The 24,026-nt window shown below is 59.5% G+C and overlaps 3 protein-coding genes across 18 annotated transcripts in view; 1 reads left to right on the top strand and 2 right to left on the bottom strand.

Annotated features, from left to right (window-relative positions):
* The first annotated feature begins 9 nt into the window (after positions 1 to 9).
* On the top strand, positions 10 to 22,866 carry CASKIN2 (CASK interacting protein 2). 3 transcript variants are annotated; one of them, XM_072781554.1, is made up of 21 exons: positions 10 to 591; positions 5,550 to 5,613; positions 10,200 to 10,744; positions 14,899 to 14,950; positions 15,478 to 15,575; positions 15,979 to 16,124; positions 16,226 to 16,321; positions 16,417 to 16,547; positions 16,732 to 16,840; positions 17,160 to 17,268; positions 17,503 to 17,597; positions 18,067 to 18,328; positions 18,448 to 18,569; positions 18,660 to 18,720; positions 18,800 to 18,891; positions 19,073 to 19,183; positions 19,262 to 19,363; positions 19,476 to 19,614; positions 19,779 to 21,254; positions 21,342 to 21,564; positions 22,000 to 22,866. In XM_072781554.1, the coding sequence occupies exons 3-21, from the start codon at positions 10,651 to 10,653 to the stop codon at positions 22,088 to 22,090; spliced, it is 3,609 nt and encodes a 1,202-aa protein (XP_072637655.1). In that variant the 5' UTR covers positions 10 to 591; positions 5,550 to 5,613; positions 10,200 to 10,650; the 3' UTR covers positions 22,091 to 22,866. The 3 variants fall into 3 exon arrangements, with proteins under 3 accessions (XP_072637655.1, XP_072637657.1, XP_072637654.1); XM_072781556.1 differs by lacking the exons at positions 10 to 591; positions 5,550 to 5,613 and adding an exon at positions 8,939 to 9,079 and having other exon boundaries at positions 10,631 to 10,744; XM_072781553.1 differs by lacking the exons at positions 10 to 591; positions 5,550 to 5,613 and adding an exon at positions 8,939 to 9,079.
* On the bottom strand, positions 815 to 7,922 carry TSEN54 (tRNA splicing endonuclease subunit 54). 2 transcript variants are annotated; one of them, XM_072781557.1, is made up of 11 exons: positions 7,776 to 7,922; positions 7,496 to 7,660; positions 7,326 to 7,389; positions 7,159 to 7,242; positions 6,757 to 6,855; positions 5,701 to 5,753; positions 3,881 to 3,982; positions 3,018 to 3,760; positions 2,313 to 2,373; positions 1,839 to 1,955; positions 815 to 1,323 (listed from the first exon to the last, which is right to left on the bottom strand). In XM_072781557.1, exons 1-11 carry the CDS (start codon positions 7,829 to 7,831, stop codon positions 1,173 to 1,175), a joined length of 1,695 nt encoding a protein of 564 aa, XP_072637658.1. In that variant the 5' UTR covers positions 7,832 to 7,922; the 3' UTR covers positions 815 to 1,172. The 2 variants fall into 2 exon arrangements, with proteins under 2 accessions (XP_072637658.1, XP_072637659.1); XM_072781558.1 differs by having other exon boundaries at positions 3,018 to 3,661.
* Positions 22,678 to 24,026, bottom strand: part of TMEM94 (transmembrane protein 94) — a 35,576-nt gene continuing 34,227 nt past the window's right edge. For all 13 annotated transcript variants that reach the window (XM_072781541.1, XM_072781547.1, XM_072781549.1 and 10 more), the window contains one exon: positions 22,678 to 23,877. In XM_072781541.1, coding sequence (XP_072637642.1) covers positions 23,805 to 23,877 — 73 coding nt within the window. In that variant the 3' untranslated portion in view covers positions 22,678 to 23,804. The remainder of the gene's footprint in view (positions 23,878 to 24,026) is intronic.

Here is a 24,026-nt window from a genome sequence, read left to right as displayed (position 1 = left end):
GACGGCGCGCCGCGCCCAATGTCCTGCCGCGTCCGGGAGGAAATAGTCCCTGGGACGCGCGGCAGCCTGGCCCGCCTCCCAGGCCGGACCGCGGAGGGGAGCCGTCCCTCCCCCCGCCGGCCCCGAGCGGCCGAGGGAGGGACGTAGCCGGGCCTGCTCTTCCCGAAGACGCACAACCCAATCAGAGCGGGTGACCGGCGGCCACTGGGCCCGGTTTCGGGACCCCACGGCGAGGTGGCTTGGGGACGGGGGCGTTGCCGCCAGGCGCCTCCCCTCGGGGCGGGCCCCGAGCCCGGACCCCAGTCCGCCGAGTTGCTGCGGAGTCAAGAAGGCGCCCGAGGCCCCAAAGGACAACGGTGACCAGTTTTTAGCACAACTGCGGAGCGAGGTGGAGCGACGAGAGGCGGGAGCGGAGGAGGCGCGGAGGCCAGGGGTGCGAATGGCGCGCTCCGAAGCCGCTAGCGTTCAAGCCACACCGACATGGCGCCTCTCCGCCGCCCTTCTACCCCGAAGCGGGGAAGTTCAGGGAAGGCCCGATGGAGCGCCAGCCTCCTCCCCGTGGACGACCATTGAGAAAGCCAAGCTGATTAGGTCTGTGATTTCCTGTCCCCTGGGCGCAGGGCCTGAGGAAAGTGCGGGGTCGCGTTCTTGCCCTCGCGGGGACCTAGCTCCCGCACCAGAGAAAGCACGGTCTGCGGGTTGGCAAAGGAGGGGTGAGGGCCTGGAGCCTGCTCCACGGACATCGGGACTTGAGGGGTGGTGGCCTGAGGCTCGGGCAGGGCCGGGGAGTTTTGCACCATCTCCAGCCACAGCATTAGAGCGATCTATTTTTTAATGGCTTTGGCTTTATCGCACGAAGCAGGCACCCTCTCGATTAAAGGCACAGAGTCCTCTCTTCTGCCCCACCCCGCTGGGTCTCTGAAATCTAGTCCTGAGTTCCAAAGTATCACTGCAAGACAGCAATCTCAGGCCTGGGACTATGGAAGCCAGGTGGGGGGAGGGGAGGGGCATGGCTTCGTTCTCCTGCAAGCATCAGACACTCAGGGCCAAGGCCCAGACTAGCCCCTGAAGCTACAGGTGAGTCTGGGTATAGGAGGCAGCTGAGATGGTCCCTGAGAATAGACAGTCCAGGTCCCCCCGAGCAGGTCCCATGCCCTGCCAGAGCGGTGTCATTAGTGTTCCAGATCTCTGGGCAGCGTGAAGTCCCTGAAGCTGTAGAAGGAGATGTCTCCATGATCCACCAGGGCAAAGATCAGAGGAACATCCCCACTCTGGTAGGACAGCCGCTTGAGGGTACAGAGGTCTGGAACTGGCTCATCAAATCTGCAGGGATAAAGTTAGACAGAGAGGTAGGCACAGGCCGCCCATAAGCTCTGAGACCCCAGCCCTCTCAGGCTACCAGGGAGGGGGGAATTAGACAAGAGTTGGGAGTGCAAGAACCCAAATGGCCTCTGGACTCTCCTGTCTGCAAACTGCATGGTTCTAGTAAGTTCTCCAAGAGTGACCAGAGCCTTGGTTGAGTACCAGGGCTAGGAAGAGTGAGGTTCTTACCACTCATAGCCTGTGAATCCCTCTGATTCCCAACCCTTCTGCTGGGTGAGCCCTGCAGTAAATTGGCACAGGAGAGAGACTGCACAAGATGCCAGAAATGAGGGCTTAGGACTTGGTATGCTCTGGTTCCTATAGTACTGACTGGCTGTGTGGCCTGCATCAATGACAGCTCTCTGGACCTCTGGTTCCTCTCAGATTGGCAAACTGGCTAGGGGTGGGGAGGAGAGGTCCACTTCGTTTACAAAAGAACTGGCAGCAGCCTGGGGGTAGGGTCACTGGTCTCGTACCCACTAATGCACATCCGGGCGTAGGGTTTGCCGGGGTTATTCTTTCGGAATGTGGCCACAGCATCGGCCTGATAAATGTCAAAGCTGATCTCCAAGCCCCCAGACTTCTCCAGCAGCCTGTGGACAGAGGAAGAAACTTTAAGAAACAGGGATCTTTCTCCTCCTCTCCCTTTTCTTTCATGCCCCGCTCTTTCCCTCCCACAGTTCCAGGAAGCAGCCTCATCCACAGGGATGGAGGTCCTGCTGTGAGGTGCCACTTGGGCAGGGGGAGGTTTGGCTGCCTACCTCAGAATCCTCAGGCTTAGTCCACCTCTTGCCTCTCATCCCTCCCTCTCCCCTAGACACATGAGACTCAGCCAGGCTGAGGGCCCTGGAATGATCCCCCAGCTCATGCCCAACTTCAGGAGTCAAGTCCCAGCTGCCAACTGCTGGCAGCCAAGGTACTATGGAGACAGGCACTACCTGGAAACTCACCGGGCACCTCCATCAGCAAGGTGTGTGGTCTGCAGCACAGAGATATGCTGAAGGGCTATGGCTGCAAGGACAGTGAAAATAAGGTGTTGGGGAGGGAAGTCAACCATCTGCAGACTCCTCTGATGTTTCTGAACCTGCCATCTAGTTTAGGGTTGCCAGACTTAGCAGATTAAAAAAAAAGTTATAGGTACGTCCCATGCAATATTTGGAGTATACTTATGGTGACATCTCCCGTGTTCTCATAAGGATTATAAAGAATCCTGAATCTGTTAATACCAATCTTGCCCTATTAGTTCCATTCTTAAACACACAGGGCATACAGTAAGCCTTCCTTTGATTTGGCCAGGAGATGACCTCTTGCTCCCCTCTCACAGAGCTGCGAGAACAGGGGACCACAGCTAGTCGGTGGCAGAGCTATCCACATGTATCTTGTTTATTATTTTAAGGATGTAGTTGTAGTTTCGTTCCCCCTCGCCTCTCCCTGGACACTGACTTGCCATTTCCACGCCTTCCCACATGGGTCCTTTTGCTGCTTTCCAGGAGAACAGACTGTCCTTATGGGTTCCACTCCCCTGGATAGCTCTCTCTGCCCCATCTTTCTTAAGCCTCAATTGGTTATGGCCAATCCATGCCCCTTTCAAAGTCTTTTGATTCCTCAGCTGCCAGGAGCCTGTGGGGCTTTGGCTGGGTGAGGGGGGCGGGTACCTGGGGAGTCTGCCTGGCCAGGACTCAGCAAGGGTCTGACAGGTTGTTCCCACAGGTGTGGGGGGCGGCTCTGGCTCTTCTGCAGACACCTCCTCTGCAGCAGCTGCTTGTACTCCTGCCAGTTGGAGCAGCACTGCACCTCGGGATCTGAATTTACATCCTCCCGGAAGCGCTGGGCCTCTGCTTGTTGCTCCCGTTCCCGCCTGGAGAGCTTCTCCTTCCTTTGGTTCAGCTTCTGGCACCAGGATTCAGCATCTGTCTCCCGCCCAGCGACATTGGCTGGGAGCAGCTCTGGGGCTGGGGCAAGCAGAAGGGTGTGGCGGCTATCTGAAGCCATGTTGGGGAAGGAGATCTGTTCAAAGTTCCAGCGTGGCTTACAAAACCCCTTGACCCTGTTCTCTACTTTGCCACTCTCCGGGCTGCACCCCACCCCCTCGTTAGCCAGGCCAGGCCAGGGCTCCAGGGCTCCCAGAAGCTGAGATGGGCCCATTGGGCCCTTTACAGGGCTTGACTCCTGAGGTTTCTCCTCTGGGCATCGGCTGTTCTGGTTGCAGGGAGGTGGGCTGGAGGCTGTCAGGCTCTCAGGTGTCTCATCCACCCCCTGTGGGGGATTCTCCAGGGCCTTGGCCTTCTTATTAATAGACCTGAGGGACGTGAGGAGGAAATGCAGCACGTCTGCTCTTGATTGCTGAGGTGCACATGTCCCACACATATTATACTGCCTCCAGGATCCTACAAGGGAGCTGCCCAAGCCCAGCTCTTAAGCCAATGAATTCTCCAAGGTCCCCAAACCAGCACTCCCTCAACAGCTCTGCTCCCCAGAACTCCCAGGGGGCAGGGGGTGGCCATGTGGGGAGCATTACCGAAAGCTGGAGCTCCTCCTCTTCCTTTTGCCATTCTGATCCTCTAGGCACTGGGCACTGCCATCCAAGTTCAGCTGTCTCTCATAAGGGGACAGGATGGAACTGTGGAGTGAGAATTGGGTGGGCAACAGACCATCTCCTCAGCCTGGAGTTCCCAGGGGGAATTTGTGAGGGACTGGCCCAGAGGATAAGTTAGGGGGCCAGAGTCAAAGCCAAACCCAAGGGCTAAGTCCCTGGGCAGACCTGCAAGCAGGGTAAATGGGGGCAACCACAGGGGCCTGCCTGCTCATATGTCTCTGCCCAGGCCTCTGGGATTCACCAGTGGCCCCTTTGAACAGAGATTTACTGGAACTGGGGCTCCCACACAGCCAGCAGTAAATGATTAATCATGGGTGAGAAAAATCAAGAGAAACGGACACTTGGAAAATAAGAAAAACAAAAATACTCACTATAACACTTTTGGTTCTTACAAACACATCCTGTCTCCGTATTTTTTTTTTTTTTCTATCAAAAATGGCATTGTACTGGGGCACCTGGGTGGCTCATTCGGTTAAGCATCTGCCTTCAGCTCAGGTCATGATCCCAGGGTCCTGGGATCAAACCCCACATCAGGCTCCCTGCTCAGCAGGGAGTCTGCTTCTCCTTCTCCCTCTATACTCCCTTCCAAATTCCTGCACAACCCCCCACAAATAAATAAAATCTAAAAAAAGAAAAGACATTGTCCTAATATACTACGGTTTAATCTTTTCTTACTCTCAATAATATATTATGGACATAGCCCCTTACGATGCTAAGGCTGCACTGTCCAAATGGTATCCACTAAACAGAAGGGGCTATTAAGGTTAAATTTAAACCCATTAAGATTAAACAAAAATTCAGTCTCACAGTTGCACAAGCCACATATATTGGACAGCAGAGGCCTGGAACGTTCTTATCACTGCAGAAAGTTCTACAGGACAGTGCTGCTCTAAGGGATAAACTCTAATTTGTGTGACCATCCCTTCCCCATTGAACTCACAGGATGTTTTCAAGTTTGCCAATTTTGTAAAGTGATGTTTTGTGTAAGCTCCCCACTAAATGCACGTTCTATAGGGGCAGTGATTTTGCTCTTTGCTATTCCTCAGCAATGAGCACAGTGCCTGGCACCCAGTAAGGGATCAACAAATATTACTGAATGAATGAATGAACATTCTCACAGGTGAACTTACGTACACTTCTGTGACTATTTCCTGAGTATATATCCCACTTTTAGGAACTAAAAGACATACCTGTTCTAGAGCTTTCGTGACATGCTGGGAAACAGTAAAGAGTATACCAGTTTCCACTCTTTAGCTGATGGTCTCTGTGGCTCTTAGCAATGCTGGGCTACTAAGGTGATCATCTTTAGAGGCCCCAGAAGGAAAGAACATCTAACTTAGCAAAAGGAATGTGAGACCCTACTCAACTATTAATTCCTCACTTGGCCCTTCATTCATGCATGCACTTACGAATCTGCTTACACACCTACTAAGGCATCGTTCTGGCACTACAGCTATGTGCCAGTGCACTGTCCTGAGCTATAAGTGCTCAACTGTTATCTGTGGAGGGAATGGGCTGAAGATGGGGCTCAATTTGATAACCCAGGATGAGCTGAAATGACTGAGACTTGTCCCAACGTGTCTCTCAATAGGGCACTTCCAACAAAGGCCCCCAGCCCATGCCCAGGAAGCTGCAGCTCCAGCGAAGGATTCCAGGTAACGAGAGGCCATTTTCCAATTTGGGGCTAGTCTACCAGGTCCCAGGACTGGAACAAATGGGAGGAAAATGGGATCGGGATTTACCCTGGTTGGAATCGTCGAACCACATAGCCCAGTCTCTTCAGGTGGCTGAAGACCTCAAAGAGAAAAAGTAAAGATCAGAGGTCCACCTTTGAAAATACCAAACAATCCCTCCAAACAGGAGCCACTCCCCACACGCACCCCCCTCCCCCGCTCCTCCTACACACCCCAGTTCCACGCCCTGGGACTGGCTGGACTATATTCTGTTATAAACACCCTCTCCAAACTAAGGCCTGTTTCTGAATTCCTGTCTCTTGCCCACCTTACTATGGGCACAAATGACACTGAGCAGTTTCTTGATTTAAACGCAGAATCTCAAAAAAGCTGATACATGATGAATCAGGAAAAGAACCAGGTGCTAGCATGCTATGATACCAAAGCTGTCGAGAGTGAAGCTCCTGACCACAACATGAACAAGAAAGTGGCAAAAGGTGATAGCACACCCCCTGCCCGTGCTACTCCACCCTACACCTCCAGACACAGGCAGGGTAGGAGTGGTCTTTGGTAAAGAACCTGTCCATCCTTGTGTTCTGATACCCACATCAGAGAGATGTAAGCAGGAATGCCCCTATCCTGTTTGATCTCTCAGCAGCCTTCAACACAGCTGACAACTTCCTTCTCTTGGCTCTGTGATACCACCTCTCCTGGTTTTTGTCCAGTGTTGTCAGACGCTCCTTGGTCCCTGTTTCTGGCTCCTTATCTTCTCCCGTACCTCCTCACAACTGAAATGCTCCAGGTCTCAGACACAACCCTCTACTCTGCCCTATGGTTTTAAACACCATCCATGTGCTCATGATGTCCACATTTATATCTCTAGCCTTATGCTCCTCCCCGGCTTTGTTTTCTTCCCAGCCCTCAGTTCTGTGAAGTCAACCATTCAGTTGGTGCTCACTTATTCCCAATTGCCACCACTAGGATGCAAGCACCATGTCAGCAGAGCCCTTGGCTGTCTTGTCCTGGCACACAGCTCTGCGTCCGGCACCTCACTGGTACTCACTGGTGTCTAGCACCTGATTCAATGGATGGGTGGCTCCTCTCCTGGGAGAGGGTGGCAGATACCTGGTACTGCAGAAAAGTCACAGCGTCCTCAGTCAGCAGTAGCTGGTAGGCCTCCTGAATAGACAGTGGCAGGTCTTGGTGGAAAAGTTGGATAGAGCCCTGGAAGTGAGGCCAACCACTCAGCTTGTGTTCCCTCCTGCAGTGGCTCAACTAAAGGAGCAACTTCCAGGCAGTGATATAGGGGCGCCCCCCCCCATCTCCAGCGTCACAACAAGAATGTGGCCAACCACAAAAGGAGGGCACCACCCCCTCATTTGAAGGGAATCCCAGCTCTCTGCACGGTATTCTTGTCTCCGGTTGTAGAATTCGGGTTACAAGCTTCTTGAATTTTTCTCCAATTAAAACACGTCCTTTCAGGTCCTTGCTCCCAACCCTTCCTCACGCTCCAGGGGCCCCACTCACACACTCCAGCAGATACAAGGCCTCTTCGGGGTGAAGCCGCTGGCGGCCCTGTTCCGAGAAGCCCATGGTCTGCCAGAATTTACCCTGTGCAGGACCCACAGCAAATGTCACCAAGGAGCCTGCAAGGCGGAGAAGGCGGGTCCCCCTCCCTGCGCCCCGCCGCTTACCGCTGGAGACTTCAATTCCACGAAGCCCTCTTCCGGCCTCCACTCGGCAGCCACCAAACTGCCCCTGGCCAAGAGCGGGGAGAGGGTCCGTCTGAGTGTCCCCCCGCCCAGGGGCCGCGGTCCGGCCGCCCCCGCCCCCGCCCCGGCCCGGCCCGGCCCGGCCCCCTCACAGGCGCTCCACGCGCTCCTCCGCCAGCAGCTGCCAGAGCTCCTCGCGGCACACGCGCAGCCGCTCGGCCTGGGAGGCCGAGCCGTCGGGGAGGAAGTCCTTGGGCCCATGCGAGCGCTGAGGCAGCTTCTGGGACCGCGAGCGGGCGGCGAGAAGCTCCCGGGCGCTGCGGAAGGAAGGGACGCGGGGTCAGCGCGGCGCCCTGGGGCGCGTCCGGGGTCCCCGCGCCCTCCCCCCAAGCCCTCTCCGCGGGCCCCGCGCCTCCGCGGGCCGGACCGCACCTGAGCACGCGCCCGGCGGGAACCTCCACCGCGCCGGGCTCGAGCTCGGGCTCCATCGGGCCGCCGTCTGCGGCTGCGCGCGCACCGCCCCCGGCCCGCCCACCGCCGGAGCTCCGCGTGGCCCTAGCGCCCGCGGATCCTCCCGCCGCGCCACGAGCCCCCGGCTCCACCAGCCGGCTTTCCACGACTCCCTGGCCGGCCGAAGCCCTGCCAACAAGTTTGCGCCGCGATTCCGCGGGCAGAGAGACTGCAGGTGTCTGGATTTGTAGGAGCTCGCCTCTCCTCCCAAGCCGTCCTCCGGGATCCTCTCTAGTAAAAATCGAGGAGCCCGGCGTCTCAGAGCGTAGTGTGGACACTCAAATGCGTGACCGTCCCCTCCGCAGCCCCGGGCCGCTTAGCCCTCACCACTCAGGCCGGACAAGGAGGAAAGAGGGAGGGTTTAGAGGAGGGAGAGTCATGGGTTCCCGCATTCCAGCTTCGCAGACTGGCCACCGGGGAGTGTCAGATACGGTCTGGGTGGATTCAGACGTCCTCTGGGGCTTCCGCTGGGTCCCTTCCTAGGGGCTCGGAAGCCGGGTTTCGCGGGCCGGGGGCGGGAGGAGCTGTCCGGCCCACGATGGTGCTGAAGCGCCACTCCAGCCAGTCACCAGCACCTCCTCGAGGCTGGGGTCCCCGCCGCCGCCACCGTGGGCCGCTCCGACCTGGTCCGCTAGGTGGCACCATTGCTCCAACCAGCGGCTGGTGTCGGCGCCTGTGGCCGCGGGCGGAGGTCACTGTGGGCGTCCCAAGAGGGGCGAGGGGCGAAGAGGAAAGGGGGCTTCCCGAGTGGGGTCCCCAGGTCTCGGCTTCCAGACCCCTTCACATCACGTCTTCTCTCCCACTCAGTCATCAACAGGGCATCTCGCCCTTGGGTCTGAACTCCAGGGCCTCAGGTCCCGGCCGCTCCGCCACTGGGATGCTGGGCGCGCACTCCGGTCCTACCGCGCCGTTTCACCTGGGCGCATGCGCTGACCCGGCCAGCGTGCCCGGTCCGGACGGACGCAGCGGGGGCGGGGTCTGGCAGGGCAGGGGCGGGGCCGCGGGCGCTGACTGACAGCCCGACTGCGAGGCCGGGACGGTCCCTCCGCTCGCGATCCGGCGGGAGGGAGGGGGGAGGGGCGGGATTTCCTGCGGGAGGCGCCGAGCCGGCCTTGGAAAAGGAGGAGAGGGAGGAGAAAGGGGTAAGGGGGGCAGTGGGAGCCACCGTCCAGAGTGCCAGGGACCGGGCAGGGCCAGCCAGACCCCCGGCGGGGCGGCTGGGAAAGGTGAGACCGCGGGGCCTGCGCGGGGGGTCAGCACCTTTGAGGGCGGGCGCAAACTAACTTTTCTTTCGGGATCGGCGGGCGCCCTCGTCTCTCTGCTCCTTCCGTCCTTCTCGCGCCCCCGTTCCGTCCTCCCGCATCAGTCCCGCCCGCGCTGGGCTCTCCCGGTCGCTCCCGCCGCTTTGTTCCCTGGGTCGGCCTGGGTTGGGCTGGGTTGGGGGATTGCGCGGCGCTGGACGGGCATTCCGGGGGGCGGGGGAGCCAGCCCGACCCCAAGCACTACCGGGGGCGTCCTCCTCCTGTGTTGGCTGCGGGCGAGAGCAGGAGTCCCATCCGTGTCGGGCTTGGGACGTTCTGGGAGTAAGGAGACCCCAGCTGGGGCCCCAGGCCTGCATGGGTCTCATGCCACGGGGCTCGGGCAACAAATTCCTGGCCACTGAGAACTGACGTAAGCTTTTCTGCAGCGAAGTCGGGGCTCCGGGCCTCAGGTTCAGGCTTGGGGGGCCACGCAGCCCAGTCTCTCAGCAGTGCCCCCAGCTCTTGTCTCCTCTCTGCCCAGCTGCTTTCCTCTCCCGCGCAAGGGGTGAGGATGGGTCAGCAACAGGTGCTATAAAGCCTCCCTGTCCAGCAGTCAGACACCCGCCAGAAATGGGGAGCTGTAAGCTCCCCACTCCACCCTCTGAATTCGTAAAGAGCCTGGGGCTAGGGCATCCAGCTATTACAGTAAAGCTTAGATTGGGAGGAGTGTGGGGGCAGGTACTTTCCACAGGGAGTGACCCTTCCAGGCCTCACCTCCTGGCCCACCAGTTGTCTGTGGGTGTCAGAGCCCCGGGCTGTGGAGAACAGGCTGCTGGGCCTAGCCTGCCCCAGTGTGTCCTGTTGCCAGCTGCCCCTCCTGCCTCAGGTTGAGGTGCTGCCAGGTGCCCTGGGGCCTCCATGACTCAGCCTCCCTCTCCCAGAAAGTCACCGCCTCCCCCCAAATACTCCTCTCATGCCTGGCAGCTGTCTCCCTGCTTTGAGTGGCTTGGCCCTTCCTTGACTCAGAAGGGCAGCTAGGGTGGTTTGGGGGCTCCCTGGAAGCCCTGTCCTACTCTTCTGAGCCCCGCTTTTGGGACCCTTGCAGGCCTGGCCCAGCCTTCAGCAGAGGCACTGCACCTTTTCCAGACCCCTGAGACTTGTCCACTGCTGCTTCCCGAGGCCCGAGGGAATGCTGACTGCTCTCTGGGTGGGCATTGGTGCTCCTGAGCCACGCTGGGAAGATTGGCGTGCCCAGTCCCAGCCCATCCCTGGGCCGTCAGACGCGGCAAGCAGCTATCTGTCCGGGTTTCCACACGGCCTCCACCCCCTCAGAGATCGGTTTTCCTGCTTGTGGTGGCTGCTCATGAAACATTTTGAGGGAGTACCCGTCAGTGCGTAACAAGAAGCCCCCTGCTGGGACACCAGACAGGCTCCCCCAGGAGACACCTGGCCCTCCAAAGGTCCAAGGCATGGCACCCTGACGCCTTGGCTTAGACCTAAAGTTTTCCTGCCTCTGCCCTGGACTCCTGATCCCAGAGCCCAGCCCAGGGACCGGAATGGGTCGTGAACAGGACCTGATCCTCGCCGTCAAGAACGGAGATGTGACTGGTGTGCAGAAACTTGTGGCTAAGGTCAAGGCCGCAAAGACAAGTGAGTGCTTGGTGGGGTGACTGTCTAGCAGAGATCCTGCCCTGAGTGCTCAGGCTGCGGAGAGAGGCTTATGGGTCTTTGATTTGGGGTCTTGGGGTGGGAGGACTGTTCTGTTCTCTAAGGAGTGACTGTGGGAGAGCCATAGAGGGAGCTGGGTCATCCCTTGCTGTGTATTGTTAGGCAAATCATGTAATCTCTGTGGACCTCAGTTTCCTCACCTATAGAGTGAATGGGTTGAAATGCATTCATTCAAGTTTGTTTGAGTGCCTACTGTGTGCCAGTTTGTTCTAGGCGCTGGGCCATTATGTGGCAGCAGTGAATAAAATAGACCAAAATTCTTGCCCTCATTGGAGTTGCCTTTAGCAGGTGGTTTTTCTGATGTCTTCTTTGGAGGCACGAGTTTTCTGGCAGTGGGCTGGGAAAGACTGACTAGCTGGAGTTCCAACCCCATCCCCCGATTCAACAAGAGCATTTCTGCATTTATGTTGCCTTAATGGGGATGCCTGTAAGATCACCTCAGAAAAGAGGGATCTACTGCTTAAAGCAAAGCTCATTGCTTTCTCAGCACTTGCTAAAGCCCCTTCCCCTTGACTTTGCTGCCTGTGTGCCCTGGGAGGGCTGTGGCCAAAGCTAACTTTCTAGAGGTCTCTCCAAAGCCTGGGTCTCTAGTCTTGACAGACTTGTGGGGGCTCTATGCATGGGTGGCCATACCTGAACCCCATCTCTTGGGTACCTCTGTGGTGAGACTCCCCCCCCCCCCCCCCCCCCCCGCCAAGGAGAGTGGATCTCTGGGTTTCAGGGTTTCAGGGCAAGCTGTCTCAGCTCTATCCCAGGAGACCCTGGACCTGTCCCCGGAATTTCTAGACCAGCAGGGGCAGGAGGTAGCTCCTGCCACCAGACTGGGGCTAGGGAGGGAGGATTTCCCTCAGAGTGCTGGGGCTCTAGCCCCAAGACATACCTTAGTTCTATGCACAGCCAGCGGGCACCCCCCCCCCGCCCCAGACAACATGAAGGCATCTAATTATCCTCACCCACACCTGGGAGTTTGGGGGTGCCAGAAGGTTGAATTTGAAGGGCCTGGGAGTTGTGCAAGTGGGTGTGCACCCACTTGCACACTAGGGCAGGAGACCCAGGGTATGGGGAGATGGAACTGGGCCAGGGGGGCTGGGGAGCACAGGTAGTGTGATCTCTGTGCCCTGGGGAAGTGGATACCAGGTGAGCACAGTGGGAGGAAGGTGCCAAGGAGGTCCCGGAGTGCCCTGGAGGCCCAAGAGTGGGAGCCCCTCCCCCTCCTCCCCCTCACCTCTGTGTTGTTTTTGGCGACCTGCCCAGTAGGGCTTTGGTGGAGCTGCTGTTGGCCTCACGGCCTGGGGCCTCGAAGTTAGGCCCTCAGGAGGGCAAGTGGGGTGGGGTCGAGAGGCCAGTGGTGGGAACCTCACAGCCAGGCTCCTAGGCTCTGGGAAGGTGCCCTGTGCCCCAGGGGAAATGTCTGTGGGGGAAGAGATCCCTTCCCTCAGCCCCAGAGGGGACTTGTACATTGTATAGGCAGTATGTAGGCACGGGCACAGAGTGACAGAGTCCTGGGACTCCTTGTGAGGCCCTGGCACTGAGCCTCCCCTCCCAATCCTCTGAGAAGCTGGGAAAGCTGGTGCAAGAAGGAGACTCACAAGGCGACATTTCAGGAACCTGTAGGTTATGAAATATTCTAAGCGCTCAATTCCCTGTGAGATGGGTATTTCTATATCTTCTTTACAGATAAGAAAACTGACACTCAGAGAGGATTAGTGATTTGCCCAAGGTCACACAGCCATTTTGTGGCAGATCAGTCAAGTCCCTGTCCTCTCCCCTCTGCTCCTGCTCCTCAGAATTACCTAGTGATTGTTCTGAAAGTGCAGGCTCCCTGTTCTCCCTCAGAATGAGAAGCATCACAGAGATCTGGAGACCGCAAATCAGAAAGTTGTCCAGGTGCCTCTAAAGCAGTCTCAGAAGGGAGGCCGGGAACTCCTGCCCCATATCCCAGAAGGGCGAAGGAAACTGACAGAAAGGGAGGTGTCAGGGCTCCCCCTTGAGAGCTAGAGCTAGAGCCTTCTGGTTGGCCACTGGGAGATGCTGTCTCTTTGGCTTCTATTTGCTGTCTGGTCACTGGGGGGTTGGCATTCCCTGCCCACCCAGGTCCTCTTGATGGAGCAGGTGGCTGGGAGAAGAAGGTGCCCCTGCCCTGCCCTCCCTCGCTCCCCTACTCCCTTTTCTGAGCTGTCTCCTTCTCTGGCGGGAGGAAATGGAGTGGGCTGAGGGTGGCCCAATGAGCTCACATCCTCTGCCTGAGCCTAAATCAGGAGCGACCCTTCCACCCCCAGAGCCAGGCCGGGAAGAAGGTTGCACTGCAGGGGAAGTGCCTGGAGCCACTGCCAGGAACCAGGACCCTCCGCCCTCCAGCCAAGGTCCCTAGCCCAGTCACTCGGAGCCTCCCCCCACAGCCTTTCCGGCCATTGTTCTGGAAAGAACAGAGCCACCCAGCCTGGCCCTGCCCCTGTTCCTGTCTATCCCTCCTGTCACATTGTCCTGCCACTCCCCGGAGGGACTGTATCTCACTACTGGGCTACTCCATCCTGGGCTGTCCAGGCCAGCAGCAGGTGGAGGGACTTTTCTGTGTCTCCTCCCCGCCAACCTCGTCATCTTCAGTGACTGGCTGGCCAAGGTCGTGCGGCCAGTAAGGGGGAGCATTTGAACCACACACTTCCTGCTCCTAAAGCCCCTCTCCTTTGCAGTGCCCTGAGTGACTCTCTCTGACAAGGACTTTCCAAGGAGGCCAGAGGAAGGCTGGGAGGCCTCTGGTTTTTTTCCAGCGGCCTCCACCCGCTCACCCCTTCTGTCACTGCCCAGCTCTGTATTTACCTTTTCTGCATAGCGTATAGTGTGATTTGGCTTAGCCCTAAACGTGGCCGTCCCCTCTCTCCCCATCCCGTGCTCCTCACTACCGTGTTGATCCCTCCCTGTTGGAATGAGGCCCTGTCTTGCTGGGGTATTCAGGGGCCCACCAGGGCCCGGAGGGCAGGCCTAGACCAGCATGCTTGGCACCCTGCCCAGCCTGGGTTGAGCCAGGCCTCCTTCCCAGCAGGGGTGGGTTCCAGCAGGAGGCAGGGGCCCGCCTGTGACAGACATTCCCCTTCCTCTCCCAATGCTCATCAAAGACTGTCCCCTCCTGTGCCCTGGCCGGTGCATGGAGCACTCCTGCCTGAATCCTATCGCCCTCCCCGATGGGGACCAACCAGTGTCCTGCCCATGCCCCTGGCTCCTTTGGCCACCACCCAGCAGAGAGCCCTCTGCTGGGGCATGGACATCTCTGCTGGGAGCCTGTGGGTGCAGAATCAGCAGTTACTCCCCTGACAGGAGCCAGTGGGGGACTGTACCAGTTTTGCCAGAGGACAGCATGTGGACAGTAACAGCTAAGGCGTAAGGAGCTCTGAAGGGTGACGGCCACGGCCCCCCTCTGTGGTGTGCCGACAAGAGTCAGGCATAATCCTTACAACTCTGGTGAGCAGGATCTGTGATTGGCCCATTTTACAGATGAGGACACTAAGCCTGACAGGTTAAGTGACTTGCTCAGGATCACACAAGCCAGTACATGGCAGAGCCGGGCCCAGTGCAGGTCTGTCTGATGCCACCTTCTTCACCCCGCTCCACTCAGGGATGTCCCCAAGCTTGAGTCCAGCCCCAGCATCTGCCCTGCTACCTCCAGCGTCCAGTGGCCCTCTCCTTTCTCTCCCAGCTCCCTTGGCCCAGTGGGACAATGAGACTCTCCTTGGCCTGCTCAGGCAGGAATGCTAACCATGCGCTCGTGGGCCTGTCTGTTGAGGGCATGGCATGCCAGTACCCCCCTTTCCCGCCCCCTCTGGCTCTATAAACAAGCTGGGGACCCAGGGAAGCCAGGCCCCTGGTGCGGCTACTCCCTGCACTGGGCACTCTCAAGCTGATGAGCCTGTGGGCCAGTGGGGAGCCATAGGGACAGGACAGCCGAAGGGCCATGGGGCAGGTGCTTTCTTGCACACCAAGAGGTCAGCCGGATTCAGCAGCGGAAGGGAAAAGTGATTGGGATGCAGGTAAGGACAGATCATTCTAGGGTATCCTGATGCCTTCTGCTCTGATCCCCCCAGAGCTCCTCGGCTCCACGAAGAGACTCAACGTCAACTATCAGGATGCTGATGGGTGAGTGTGAGCCCGCATCCCTCTCCAGAGCTGTGGGGTGGGGGAGGGGTAAGGGGAAAGACCTGGGCCCTAGAGTCCCTTCCCCTGTCAAACTTGGCCCTTGAATTATGTTTGCTGAGAGCTCTGGTTCCTGCCCATCCTCCTGCCTGTGGCGCTATCCTCAAGTGAGGGGAGGGAGCCCTAGTGCCTCTCTGAGGGGCCTCCTGGGTCAGATTCCTGCTAGGCCCCCTTTTCTCCCCAGAGGGTAGGAGCCCTCGGGCTCCTGCTCCCACGGCCCCCTCCCCTGGGCTGGCTTGGGGGGGGAGGCCAGACAAACAGGCCTCTCAGCCCAGACACTGAGCCCTTTCATGCCGTAGCCCGGCTGCTCTGCGCTCCCACGGCAGGGCTGGCAGGGTGGGGGGGCGAGGGCACAGTGGGCAAGTCACTCAGCCCTGCCAGCCTCCAGGATGAGTCTGGTGTGGACGACCAGGATTTGGGGGGTGGGGGACTGCTCACTCAACACCCCTACTTTGTGTCCCCCACACCAGATTCTCTGCTCTCCATCATGCTGCCTTGGGGGGCAGCCTGGAGCTCATAGCCTTGCTGCTGGAGGCTCAGGCCACTGTTGACATCAAGGACAGCAATGGTGAGACCCCAGTGTGTCCCCTGGCCACACCCTGTGGTCACAGTTTGCTCCTGTGACATCCCAGCAATGCTAACATGGGTTGGTGTAGTTTCTCTGGCTTGCGGATCCTTTACCTCTTTAATCTTCACAGCCTTCTGGGGTGGTGAGTGGTTCTAATACCCCGTTACCCAGATGAGGAGGCTCAGGTTACCTTCCTGTCGTGAGATCCCCCCAGATCACCTCTGGTGGGCCAGATGGGATTTTGACTTCAGCCTCATGAACCAGACATTTCTCTGACCAAACCAGCATCACTCCCCTTGGGTCTGTCTCCCCCTCCAGCTGGGGTGGCTCTGGACTCTGCTGAGCTCCATCCCCTGAACTCATAGCAGCCCAGGACCTCCTCAGATCCGCTTCCCTCCTGCAGGCATGCGCCCGCTGCACTACGCAGCCTGGCAGGGCCGGCTGGAGCCAGTGAGGCTGCTGCTGCGCGCCTCTGCAGCCGTCAACGCCGCCTCGCTGGATGGGCAGATCCCACTGCATCTGGCTGCCCAGTATGGACACTATGAAGTGGTACGTGAACCTGCCTACCTGCCCGCAAGGGGCTCTGGAGCAGTGGAGGGGGCGGGGAGGCTGGCCAGGCCAGACTCCTCACTCAGCTGCCTCCACCCCAGTCAGAAATGCTCCTCCAGCATCAGTCCAACCCATGCCTGGTCAACAAGGCAAAGAAGACACCCCTGGATCTGGCCTGTGAGTTTGGGCGGCTCAAGGTGAGGCCTGCAGCCCTTGGGTACTAGGTCCTGGGCACCTGTGGGGTGAGGGGGGCGTCTCAGGAGGAAGCCCTACTGGGTGCCGCTTGCTATAGGTGGCCCAGCTGCTACTGAACAGTCACTTGTGTGTGGCGCTGCTGGAGGGTGAGGCCAAGGACCCGTGTGACCCCAACTACACCACACCCCTGCACTTGGCTGCCAAGAATGGCCACAGAGAGGTCATCAGGTACCCACTGGGTGCCCCCCCACCACTTCCTCGTCCCCTTCCTGCGGAATGAGTGCTGTCCCCCTCGGCTCCCTGCCCTGCTGCCCTCTTCACCCTTGCTCTGGATCATTCTCCCAGCCCCCAGCAATCTGCTTCCTTTCCTGCCCCCACCCCCATGCCTGTGACTTGCCCCCCACGCCCACAGACAGCTCCTTAGAGCGGGGATCGAGATCAACCGGCAGACCAAGACCGGCACGGCGCTCCACGAAGCCGCACTGTACGGCAAGACGGAGGTGGTACGGCTGCTCCTGGAGGTGGGTGTGGGTGCCTGGCCACCCTGCACACGTGTGCAGAGCTCCTCTGGGTGCCATGGCCTAGAGCCGCTGTGGAAGCATGCCACAACATGGTGTTTGGGTGGGCGGAGAGCAGACCCACCTGGTTCAGGCCCCCAGCTCTGCCTCTCACCAGCTGAATGACCTTGAGCACCTCCACGATCCTATCTCTGAGCTTCCATTCCTTCATCTATAAAACGTAAAAATAGTAGGAACCATTCTCCTCCTGGGCAGCCGTGAGGATTGGGGGAAGTGGCAAGCACAGTGTTTCGTGCACGCTTACACTGCACTGTGCACCCAGGGCGGAGTGGACGTGAACATTCGGAACACGTATAACCAGACAGCACTGGACATCGTGAATCAGTTCACCACCTCCCAGGCCAGCCGAGAAATCAAGCAGTTATTGCGGGGTGAGTGCATGTGAGAGAAGACCCAGCCCAGGGTAGGATCCAGAGCTTCTCTGGTGCGTACTAGGAAGGGGAGCAGGAGCAAGGTCCCAGGAGCAAGATGTCACCTTCTTGAACCCAGCGCTAGTCAGGGGACCGCTGCAACGGGATCCTGGGGGAGGGTTGTGGATGGGACCGGACAGGTGGGAAGATACCCTAAGGACCCTCAGTGGACGCCTACACTGCATCTTCTCTCAGAGGCCTCAGGGATCCTGAAGGTGCGAGCGCTCAAGGATTTCTGGAACCTCCACGATCCCACTGCTCTCAATGTCCGGGCAGGGGATGTCATCACGGTGAGGACCTGGTGCAGGCATCCCTTTGCTAGCACCAGTGATTGCTGTCACTTAACGTGGGCACCTGCTGTGGATCAGGCTCTGTGTAAGGTCTTTAGGTGTACTGTCTCGTTGAGTTCCTCCCCATCCAGGTAAGGAAGGTGCTATTTCTATTTCCTTCCCAGAATGACAAAATTGAGTCTTAGAGAAATTAAAATGGTTTGCCTGAGATCATATGGCAAGCAGTAGCATTGGGATTTGAATCCAGGCTGATTCGGGGACCCTTGTTTGCCCTGGAGGCACACAGAGAGGGTTGGGCCTGAGCCGGACGCCGGCAAGTAAGGGCAGTGCTCTGGGTGCTCTTGGGCATCAACTTCCTGTGGGAAGAGGAGGAGCTGGACTGTGGCTGGGGGGCTGGCTGGCTGCTCTTGTTTGGTGCAGGAAATGATTGTTCTCATTGTCACCCCCCCCAACACCCCATCTGCCACAGGTGCTTGAGCAGCATCCCGATGGCCGCTGGAAGGGCCACATCCATGAGAGCCAGAGGGGCACGGACCGTGTGGGCTACTTCCCCCCAGGCATCGTGGAGGTGGTCAGCAAGCGGGTGGGCGTCCTCGCACCTCGCCTCCCATCTGCTCCCACCCCCCTGCGCCCAGGCTTCTCTCGGACACCACAGCCCCCTGCCGATGACCCCTTACACCCTTTAACCTATGGCCAGCTTCCTCGGGTGGGCCTCAGCCCAGACAGCCCAGGTACATCCTCCCAGAGGGCAGTGCCAGGCACCAGGGTGGGCATCTGGCCTTGGCAAGCTGCCAGTCAGCTGTTGGCAGGGCCAACTGGGGTTCAAACTTCTTTGCTTGTGCCCCTGCAGCAGGTGACAGGAATAGTGTGGGCAGTGAGGGCAGCGTGGGCAGCATCCGCAGTGCCGGCAGCGGGCAGAGTTCCGAGGGCACCAATGGCCATGGCACTGGCCTTCTTATTGAGAACGCCCAGGTAGGAGAGAGGGGGTGTTGGGACCAGGACAGAGCCCTACACCCTGCAGTCAGCCCCCCACCTGCTGAGTAGACCCTTCTCTGTCTCTAGCCTCTGCCTTCCATGGGAGAGGATCAGGTGCTGCCGGGATTGCACCCACTACCCCTGGCAGGTAGGAAGGGGATAAATGGTACCTGGGTGGGCATCCCTCTACCATGCCGCTCCTGATTCCAGTTCTTTTCCTCCCAAAGACAACCTGAACCACCGCCCTCTGGTTCACTACCGCTCTGGGGAACAGCTCTTCACCCAGGATGTGAGGCCGGAGCAGCTGCTGGAGGGGAAGGTGTGACCTCCACTGGGAAGTGGGCTGTGGGCTTCAGGGGGCACAGTGGTGTGGGATGGGTGCCAGTATGGACTCAGGCCAGGCCCCTAGGGGAGGCTGGAGCAGGTGGCTGGGCCACGGCCTCGGCTCTTCCTCAGTAGACACGGCTCTGTTAACTTCAGCCTCTGCCCCTATGCCACAGGACGCTCAGGCCATTCATAACTGGCTGAGTGAGTTCCAGCTGGAAGGCTACACCGCCCACTTTCTGCAGGCTGGCTATGATGTGCCAACCATCAGCCGTATGACTCCTGAGGTAGGTGCCACAGCAGGAGGGCAGTGGAGGGCCCAGTGGGCGCCGGAGGGGGCCTGATGGCACGAGTCTGTGTGGCAGGACCTGACGGCCATCGGGGTGACCAAGCCTGGGCACAGGAAGAAAATCGCCTCAGAGATTGCTCAGCTCAGCATTGCTGAGTGGCTGCCCAACTATATCCCGGTAAGCAGGTGGCTGGCACCGGCTCCCACCCGCAGCCACGGCCATGTGGGCCCATCCTGGCTTGGGGGCTGCAGCGGGCCAGGGAGCCAGCTCCCATGGGGTCCTTTTCCAGGCGGACCTGCGGGAGTGGCTGTGTGCGCTAGGGCTGCCGCAGTACCACAAGCAGTTAGTGAGCAGCGGCTACGACTCCATGGGGCTGGTGGCCGACCTTACCTGGGAGGAGCTGCAGGAGATCGGAGTCAACAAGCTCGGTGAGGACTGCCCTGGGGCCTCCTGGCCGGGCCCCCACGTGCCTCCAAGGGTCTCTAAGACGTCCCAGGGTTCAAGCCCAGCAGGGAGAACGGGGTCCAGGAGGGGCTAGGGTGGCCCTTTGCAGCCCTGGCTAACCCTGTGGCCTCTACCCGTCCCCTCTCAGGTCATCAGAAGAAGCTGATGCTGGGAGTGAAGCGGCTGGCCGAGCTGCGGCGGGGCCTCCTGCAGGGGGAGGTCCCGGTTGAAGGCGGCGGCCGCCGGCTAGCCAGAGGCCCGGAGCTCATGGCCATCGAGGGGCTGGAGAATGGGGACGGTCCAGCTGCCACCGGCCCACGCCTCCTCACCTTTCAGGGCAGCGAGCTAAGCCCAGAGCTACAGGCAGCCATGGCTGGGGGTGGCCCCGAGCCACTCCCCTTGCCCCCCGCCCGCTCCCCCAGCCAGGAGAGCATTGGAGCACGCTCACGAGGGTCCGGGCACTCACAGGAACAGCCTGCCCCCCAGCCCAGTGGTGGAGACTCCAGCACCCCACAGGAGAGAAACCTTCCAGAGGGCACGGAGCGACCCTCTAAGCTTTGTTCCCCACCTCCTGGCCAAGGGCCTCCCCCTTACGTTTTTATGCATCCCCAGGCCTCACCCTCTAGCCCAGCTCCGGGGCCACCTCCCGGGGCACCCCGTGCCTTCTCCTACTTGGCTGGTCCTCCTGCCACTCCTCCGGACCCACCCCGGCCCAAGCGCCGGTCACACAGCCTGAGCCGTCCGGGCCCTGCGGAGGGGGAAGCAGAGGGGGAGGCTGAGGGGCCAGCGGACAGTGCCTTGGGCAGCTATGCCACCCTCACCCGGCGACCAGGACGCAGTGCCCTAGCGCGGACCAGCCCTAGCCCGACCCCAGCTCGAGGGGCTCCCCGCAGCCAGTCCTTTGCCCTTCGTGCCCGACGCAAAGGCCCGCCACCCCCACCCCCTAAACGTCTCAGTTCGGTTTCTGGCCCCACCACAGAGGCGCCTCCGCTAGATGGAAGCCCGGGGCCTAAGGAGGGGGCCTCTGGGCCCCGAAGGCGAACACTGAGTGAGCCAACTGGACCCTCGGAGCCCCCCAGCCCGCCTGTGCCAGCAGGGCCCGTGTCGGACACAGAGGAGGAGGAGCCAGGGCCTGAGGGGACGCCCCCATCTCGGGGCAGCTCAGGGGAGGGGCTCCCATTTGCAGAGGAGGGGAACCTGACCATCAAACAGCGGCCGAAGCCAGCTGGCCCCCCTCCCCGGGAGGCGCCTGTGCCCGCTGGCCTGGATTTCAACCTCACAGAGTCAGACACTGTCAAGCGGAGACCCAAATGCCGGGAGAGAGAGCCTCTGCAGACGGCCCTGCTGGCCTTCGGGGTGGCCAGTGCCACGCCCAGCCCCTCTGCCCCCCTGCCCTCCCAGACCCCCAGCGAGCCCTCCTCAGCTGCTCCCAGCCCTCCCCGGCTGGACCCTAGCAGCCTTCCAACTCAGGGAGCTCCAGCACCCCTTTCTCCCAGCCCCCAAACCCAGCCCTCTGCACCCCCCTGCCCCGGGCCTGCTCTGGAAAGCTCAACAGGTGATTGGCGGCACGGGGAGACAGAGCCCCCAGCTTCCCCCGCTGCCCTCATCAAGGTGCCAGGTGCAGGTATGAGGCAGGGCCTGTGGGAGGGGGCACTGTTGCAAAGGTTGTGGCCGGCCCATCAAGTCACAGCCAACCATTTTGTCTCTGCAGGAACAGCCCCCAAGCCTGTGTCTGTGGCCTGCACCCAGCTGGCATTTTCAGGCCCAAAGCTGGCTCCCCGGCTTGGCCCCCGCCCCGTGCCTCCTCCAAGGCCAGAGAGCACTGGGGCTGTGGGCTCTGGCCGGGCCCAGCAGAGGCTGGAACAGACCAGCTCCTCCCTGGCAGCTGCATTACGGGCCGCAGAGAAGAGCATTGGCGCTGAGGAGCGAGAGGGGTGAGGGGCGCTGGGTGCTGGGTACAGGGAGGGAAGGGGCTACAGTGGAGGAACAGCTCTTCCTCGATCCTCTTCCCCGGGGTCCTGGGATGTTGGCAGGGGACGGGAGCAGGGGGGAGGGTGCCCAGACAGATCCTTAGGCTGGGGTGACCCTTACTGGAATGGCCAGAGCCCAGGTTCTGAAACCACCCAGATCTGACCTATGGGGAATCCTGGTGGCTGGCCCATAGAGGCATGTGAGCTGGAGCACATCCCTTCCTCCTGAGCCCTGTACACGTGAGGGGCCGCAGCTCCTGCTGCCTCGGGAGGCTGAGAAGTAAGATGCACGCAGAGTGCTTGGCATCAGCCAGGAGTTTGAGAACAGCCCCCAGCCCACCCATAGCCCATGGGGTGCAGGCCAGTTTCTGATCAGACCTGGTCCTTCCCCCGCTGCAGCCCTCCCAGCACCTCCGCCAAGCACATTTTGGATGACATCAGCACCATGTTTGATGCCCTGGCTGACCAGCTGGATGCCATGCTAGATTGAGCGCTTCTGGTGGCCTTCGGAAGTGCCCATCGTGACCTGCAGTGTCTGTCGCCTTTGCCCCAGCGCAGAAGCTCTTGCTGCCTGAGTGCGGGCCCTCCTGCTACTCCAAGCCTGTGGCTGTCCACGCAGCAGCTCTGGAGGGCAGTCTCCATGGGAGGCTGAGGGGACTTGTCAGAAGCTGCTATCTCAGCAGAGCCCCCTCCCAGCGTGTAATCTGATCAGACAGCCCCTCCTCCATGGACAGGGACCCTGGTAAGAGCTTCCTTCCCAGGAAGGTGGGGGCAGGGCTCCTGCAGTGTTTCCTCTGCCCTCTCCCACCCCAAGGGCCTGTGGACACCTGCTGTGCTGTCCGACACATGGAGGGGCTGGTGAAGGCTGGGTGTCTCACCAGGTCTGCACAGTGTACACAGGACATGTAAATAAGTGGCCAGGGGCCTGCTCTCTGTGGTGGTGGCAGTACCCAGGCCTGCCCCCCCTTCCCCAGTGAGACAGAGCTGGCACAAGCAGAGACAGTGGGATTAACAGATTCCCCAAAGTCCAAACTTTTTCAACTTGTAAATGTTATTTTTTAAGCAGAGAGAAAAGCATATATTTTAAATGGAATTTATTCTATCTATAACCGCCTGAGAGGACACAGGGGAGGGGGCTTCGGACCACAGCAAGAGTGCACTGCTCGCCTCGGGGCTGGAGCCCAGTCTGGTTGGCCCAGGCCCCGGCTCTGTAACCATTAACCTCTTCTCCCAACTAACCCCAATGAAAAGTGTCATTCCCCGTGACTGGGCTGTGTGTTTGGATCTGTGCCACGGACCTCTGAGCCCAGGGTTCTTGCCCGAGCTGGACCCGAGGGCTCCCGCCAGTGTGGAGGGAGCAAGGCTTGGGCTCTTCCCTCTCCTCCCCCTTGGGGCTCCCTCACCAGCCGAAGCCTTGGGTGGGCCCCTCAGTGGCTGCCTCATGGACCAGCCACAGATATTTGTTAAGCAATTTACAAGTTTTAATACAAACCAGTCTACATTCATTCCTAAAAGGCTCATTTCCAGTAAAAAATATACACCAGTAAAAACATTCTCACAGGAGAAATAGGGTGAGGGGCCAAAAGGAGCCCTGGGCCATAGCCCCAAGACTGACGCTCAAGGCCAGCGTGGAGGCAGGCACAGGATGAGGTTCCAGGGCAAGGCAGGGGGCTTCTTCATCTTCAGATCTGAGCGTGAGGCTCCCCCACAGAGGGAGGGAGGGAAGTACTTGACCACCTCCAGGCCCCTCTCCCAGGAGGACAGGTGGGGCGCAGGGAGGGTGCACTACCACTGCTATCATCAACAGTGGTCTGTCTGGACCCACCACGGTGGCTGCCACTGAGGCCCGGGCCCCATGGTTCTTGGCTCTACTTGGAGACCCCACAACAGAGGGCCCTGGGTTAAGAGACCCTAAAGGAGGACAGCCTGCAGGTGGAGGAGGCTAAGGTCCCCTATACTAAGTACACTGGGTCATACATTCAAGACCAGACTGTCCTGATGCTGAGGCCATGGCTCACCAACTCCTCCATGGGAAAGCCCTGGTGGTACGGACAACAGCTGGGTCTGACGTGGAGCCCGGCCTCCAATGCCATGGGGCACAAGAGGACACCCAGAAACATTCATGATACCAACTCCCCAGACTCAGAAACTGGTCTGCCTGTGGCCCTGGGGCCAGGGCAAATATGACCACAGTGGCCAGTGGCTCAGAAGGGGGAGTTCATGCCCAGCTTAGTTTCAAACTGCAGTTTCTGCCGCTTCTGGTAGCGAACCCGGACCCTGGTGGGGCAGGAAATGAAAAGCACAGGTTAGAGCACAGGGCAGGACCCCAGGGATGGAGGGAAGTACAGGCCGCGGCCAAGTGGGAGAACAATGCCCAGGACGCTACAGGCCTCAAGAATGCGCCCGACCCCAGAGGGAGGCCCGGC

Source organism: Canis lupus, chromosome 16 (genome assembly GCF_048164855.1).
Source record: "Canis lupus baileyi chromosome 16, mCanLup2.hap1, whole genome shotgun sequence".
Taxonomy (NCBI): domain Eukaryota; kingdom Metazoa; phylum Chordata; class Mammalia; order Carnivora; family Canidae; genus Canis; species Canis lupus.
The sequence above is the reverse complement of the archived record's forward strand: the minus strand, read 5'-3'. Positions and strand labels throughout refer to the sequence as shown.

Excerpts from the sequence above, each read along its gene's own strand:
- TSEN54 (XM_072781557.1), bottom strand. The coding sequence starts at position 7,831 with ATGGAGCCCGAGCTCGAGCCCGGCGCGGTGGAGGTTCCCGCCGGGCGC. Across the intron at positions 7,243-7,325 it reads TGGAATTGAAGTCTCCAGCG|GGTAAATTCTGGCAGACCAT; the intron begins GTAAGCGGCGGG and ends GGTCCTGCACAG. Across the intron at positions 1,324-1,838 it reads GCCCGGATGTGCATTAGTGG|ATTTGATGAGCCAGTTCCAG; the intron begins GTACGAGACCAG and ends TTATCCCTGCAG.
- CASKIN2 (XM_072781554.1), top strand. The coding sequence starts at position 10,651 with ATGGGTCGTGAACAGGACCTGATCCTCGCCGTCAAGAACGGAGATGTG. Across the intron at positions 16,841-17,159 it reads TGGTACGGCTGCTCCTGGAG|GGCGGAGTGGACGTGAACAT; the intron begins GTGGGTGTGGGT and ends CTGTGCACCCAG. Across the intron at positions 17,598-18,066 it reads GGGCAGGGGATGTCATCACG|GTGCTTGAGCAGCATCCCGA; the intron begins GTGAGGACCTGG and ends CATCTGCCACAG.